This window comes from Hemiscyllium ocellatum, unplaced genomic scaffold (genome assembly GCF_020745735.1).
Source record: "Hemiscyllium ocellatum isolate sHemOce1 unplaced genomic scaffold, sHemOce1.pat.X.cur. scaffold_836_pat_ctg1, whole genome shotgun sequence".
Lineage (NCBI taxonomy): Eukaryota > Metazoa > Chordata > Chondrichthyes > Orectolobiformes > Hemiscylliidae > Hemiscyllium > Hemiscyllium ocellatum.
Genome location: NW_026869262.1, coordinates 171,891 through 176,695, shown reverse-complemented (window position 1 = coordinate 176,695; position 4,805 = coordinate 171,891). Strand labels below are relative to the sequence as shown.

The window sequence follows — 4,805 nt, the reverse complement described above, 5'->3', positions numbered from 1 at the left end:
TGTGTATGTGAGTGTGTGTGTGAGTGTGAGTGTATGTGTGTGAGTGAGTGAGTGTGAGTGTGTCTGTGTGTGTGAGTATGTGTGAGTGTGTGTGTGTGTGTCAGTGTGTGTGTGAGTGTGTCAGTGTGTGTGAGTGTAAGTGTGTGTGAGAGTGGGCCCCTCGCTGTGCCCAGGGAGTGGGGTGGGACTGGCGCCGCACTGCTCTGATGGATGGGGAAGATTTGGGAGCTGTGGTCCTACTGGGGCAGGAGGACGTGCAGGAGATGGGCAGATAAGGCCGCTCCCGGATGAGGTAAGGAAGGAAGTCTGACTGCTCAACCACAACCCAGGAGGATAAATAGACAGGAGGCAGGGTCTGAGTCAAACACTCAACATCGACTGATGGAGTGAGAGTGAGAGGGGGAGAGAGAGAGAGAGAGAGAGAGAGAGAGAGACAGAGAGAGAGAGACAGAGAGAGAGAGATAAAGAGAACACGTTTTACTTGAGGACAATCTCCAAAGACCTTCTGAAGATTTTGTCTTGCGAGAACACGGAGACCTGGAGAGAATGTTCTGGCTGAGTCTCACCGTGGGCTTCCTGTTCATGGGACTCGGCAGGGCAGGTAAGACAGGGATAGTCTTATCACCACAAGGGACAGAGTGGCACCATCCCAATCCCCCGACCTTCCAATCAAATTCTCTACCTCACAACCAAATACTCCTGGTCAGAGGGTCAGTGCTGAGGGAGTGGGCACTGTCGGAGGGTCAGTGCTGAGGGAGTGGGCACTGTCGGAGGGTCAGTGCTGAGGGAGTGCTGCACTGTCCGAGGGTCAGTGCTGAGGGAGTGGGCACTGTCCGAGGGTCAGTGCTGAGGGAGTGCCGCACTGTCGGAGGGTCAGTGCTGAGGCAGTGGGCACTGTCGGAAGTTCAGTGCTGAGGGAGTGGGTACTGTCTGAGGGTCAGTGCTGAGGGAGTGGGTACTGTCGGAGGGTCAGGGCTGAGGGAGTGGGCACTGTTGGCAGGTCAGTGCTGAGGGAGTGGGCACTGTCAGAGGGTCAGTGCTGAGGGAGTGGGCACTGTCGGAGGGTCAGTGCTGAGGGAGTGGGCACTGTCGGAGGGTCAGTGCTGAGGGAGTGAGCACTGTCAGAGGGTCAGTGCTGAGGGAGTGAGCACTGTCGGACGGGATTGTATATGAACAGATTTCTCATTCCCTGCTGCGATGTATTGAACAAACCGAGCCTGGGATAACCCCAGGGAAAGGGGGGTCGCTGGTTTCTGGTCATTAATATGGAAATCCCAGACCTTCCTTCATTGTCACATCCCCGAGATCACTGAAGGTTTTGTAAATAAAAGGTGTTATCTCAGTTCAGACAATGTGTTAAAGGTGTGAGGTTAGAGTCTGTCTGTATCAAACACTGAGTCAGACTGGTTCTGTTTCCAAACTAGGAATTTATAAACTGTCAAATGGATTGCCTGCCCACAGACTGGGTGCCTATTGTATAAAATAATGTAGACTGTTTCACCAAATACAGTTCTACAAATGCAAATTCAGCCCCTAGACTAATATCTGCATGTCAGAGAGAGAGAGAGACGGACTGGGAGTGAGAGTGAGAGTGAGTGCGTGTGAGAGAGTGGTCCCCCGCACTGGCTCCTCCACTCTGTGTATCGCGGTACACCACGCCCCCACAATGCCCTGTCGCTTCACTCTCCGCATTAATCGTTTCTTGTGCGGTTTGTGTGAACTGCTTTCCAGCTGCAAATGTGTTGCTGGTCAAAGCACAGCAGGCCAGGCAGCATCTCAGGAATAAGCCTGGCTTATGCTCGAAACGTCGAATTCTCTATTCCTGAGATGCTGCCTGACCTGCTGTGCTTTGACCAGCAACACATTTGCAGCTGTGATCTCCAGCATCTGCAGACCTCATTTTTTACTTGAACAGCTTTCCAAAAAAAGTCACACCCACATCTCCCCCGGTCCAGTCGCTGGGGCATATTCCAGTCGGTTTGTCGCTGAGATATCCCCCTCTCCTCCATCCATGCTCCATGTGGCAGCTGGGTTGTCTGCTCTCGTACCTTTCCCGGGATTGATACCACTCCATATTCAGGGCACAATCCCCGGGTCTTGGTGGATCTCCTGCTGAAATAGCCTGGCTCTCTCTCTCTCTCCAGTCCCTCTGCACTTTCCAGGATTTGTAACATCTGGAGAGATATATCGGACAATGTGGGAATCTCTCTCTGTGTCAGGGACCCTGTTTAAAAAGGGAATCCATCTCTGTCTCTGTCAGAGACCAGTTTCCAGCCCGATTCTCAGAGTGAGGGAGTCGTTATCTGGGGAACAGATCCAGTTGATCCCCCCCTGAGCTGTTCCCTGGATCTGATCGCTGGTTATTTCGGGATGTGTTTGGGCAGCTGTGATTTGATTGGATGTTTGCAGAGGTAGCTCAGTATCGCTCAGTCCCAGGGGAACGGCCTAATTCGCCCAAGTCACACGCACAGTTTCTGCCCTCATTTCCCAGTGAATTGCTGTATCCGCCAGGCATGCTGCCGGATTGGCTGAATTCCCGGGAACATTTCCCAGTCTCTGACTGTTAGTCAGACTCTGCAGAGTGAATGGGTCTGGGGGAGAGAGAGAGAGAGGGAGAGAGGGACGGAGACAGAGAGAGAGAGAGAGGGAGAGAGAGAGAGAGGGACGGAGACAGAGAGAGAGAGAGAGAGGGAAAGGGAGCAGAGAGAGAGAGAGGGAGAGAGAGAGAGAGGGACGGAGACAGAGAGAGGGGGAGAGAGAGAGAGAGAGACAGAGATGGAGTGAGACAGAGAGAAGGGGGAGACACAGAGAGAAACGGGTGGGAGAGAGAGAGACATGGAGCAAGAGAGAGAGAGGGAGAGAGAAACAGAGAGGGAGAGACAGAGGGATGAGGGAGAAGGGGAGAGGGGGAGGGAAAGAGGGAGAGAAAGGGAGGACTGAGATGGGGATAGAGATAGAGGGAGAGAGTCAGAGAGAGGGAGGGAGAGCGGGCAATAGAGAGATGGAGAGAGAATGTGAGAGAGAGAGAGAGTGAAAGAGACAGACTGTGTGTGTGTGGATGAGAGTGGTGCTGGAAAAGCACAGCAGGTCAGGCAGGATCCGAGGAGTTGGAAATCGACGTTTCAGGCAGGAGCCCTTCATCAGGAATGACTGGATCTTGCCCGAAGCGTCGATTTTCCTGCCCATCAGATGCTCCCTGACCTGCTGTGTTTTTCCAGCACCACTCTCACCTTGACTCGAATCTCCAGCATCTGCAGCTCTTACTTTCACCCTGTGTCTGTGTGGGTGTGGGTGGGTGTGTGTGTGGGTGTGGGTGAGTGTGTGGGTGTGTGTGTGTGTGTGTGTGTGGGTAGGTGTGTGTGGGTGTGTGTGTGTGTGTGGGGGGGTGTGTGTGTGTGGGTGTGTGTGTGTGGGTGTGGGTGTGGTTGTGAGTGTGTGTGTGTGTGTCTATGTGGGTGTGAGTGTGTGGTTGTGAGAGTGTGTGTGTGTCTGTGTGGTTGTGAGTGTGTGGTTGTGAGTGTGTGTGTTTGTCTGTGTGGGTGTGAGTGTATGGTTGTGAGTGTGTGTATGTGTGTGCATGCGTGTTTGTGTCTGTGTGGGTGTGTCTGTGTGGGTGTGAGTGTGTGTCTGTGTCTGTGTGGGTGTGAGTATGTGTATGTGTGTGTGCGTACGTGTGAGTGTGTGGTTGTGAGTGTGTGTGTGTGTGTGCCTGTGTGGGTGTGAGTGTGAGTGTGTGTATATGTGTGCGTGCGTGTTTGTGTCTGTGTGGGTGTGAGTGTGTGGTTGTGTGTGTGCCTGTATGGGTGTGTGTGTGTGTGTGCCTGTGTGGGTGTGAGGGTGTGAGTGTGTGGTTGTGAGTGTGTGTGGGTGTGAGTGTGTGGTTGTGAGTGTGTGTATGTGTGTGCATGCGTGTTTGTGTCTGTGAGTGTGTGGGTGTGAGTGTGTGGGTGTGAGTGTGTGTGTGTGTGCCTGTGTGGGTGTGAGTGTGTGGTTGTGAGTGTGTGTGTGTGTGCCTGTGTGGGTGTGAGTGTGTGTGGTTGAGAGTGTGTGTGGGTGTGAGTGTGTGGTTGTGAGTGTGTGTGTGTGTCTGTGTGGGTGTGAGTGTGTGGTTGTGAGTGTGTGTATGTGTGTGCATGCGTGTTTGTGTCTGTGTGGGTGTGTCTGTGTGGGTGTGAGTGTGTGGGTGTGAGTGTGTGGGTGTGAGTGTGTGTGTGTGTGTGTGTGTGCGAGAGAGACAGTGTGAGACAGAGAGATAGTGTGAGAGTGTGTGTGTAAGAAAGAACGTATGAGAGAGGGAGAGAGTGTGAGAGAGATATTCCCAAGTCAGGATGGGGAGGGGCTCGGAGGGAGGGGACGGTACACACTGCTGTTACTGAGGGGGGGTTGGGGGAGGGAGGGGATGGTACACACTGCTGTTACTGAGGGGGGGTGGGGGGAGGGAGGGGATGGTACACACTGCTGTTACTGAGGGGGGGTGGGGGGAGGGAGGGGATGGTACACACTGCTGTTACTGAGGGGGGGAGGGGCTCAGAGGGAGGGGATGGTACACACTGCTGTTACTGAGGGGGGGTGGGGGGAGGGAGGGGATGGTACACACTGCTGTTACTGAGGGGGGGTGGGGGGAGGGAGGGGATGGTACACACTGCTGTTACTGAGGGGGGTGGGGGGAGGGAGGGGATGGTACACACTGATGTTACTGAGGGGGGGTGGGGGGAGGGAGGGGATGGTACACACTGCTGTTACTGAGGGGGGGAGGGGCTCAGAGGGAGGGGATGGTACACACTGCTGTTACTGATGGGGGTGGG

The 4,805-nt window shown here is 54.2% G+C and overlaps 1 protein-coding gene across 1 annotated transcript in view; it reads left to right on the top strand.

Annotated features, from left to right (window-relative positions):
* Positions 1 to 372: 372 nt before the first annotated feature.
* Positions 373 to 4,805, top strand: part of LOC132814489 (neural cell adhesion molecule 1-like) — a 34,374-nt gene continuing 29,941 nt past the window's right edge. Inside the window, exon 1 of the mRNA XM_060823496.1 lies at positions 373 to 601. Coding sequence (XP_060679479.1) covers positions 547 to 601 — 55 coding nt within the window. The 5' untranslated portion in view covers positions 373 to 546. The remainder of the gene's footprint in view (positions 602 to 4,805) is intronic.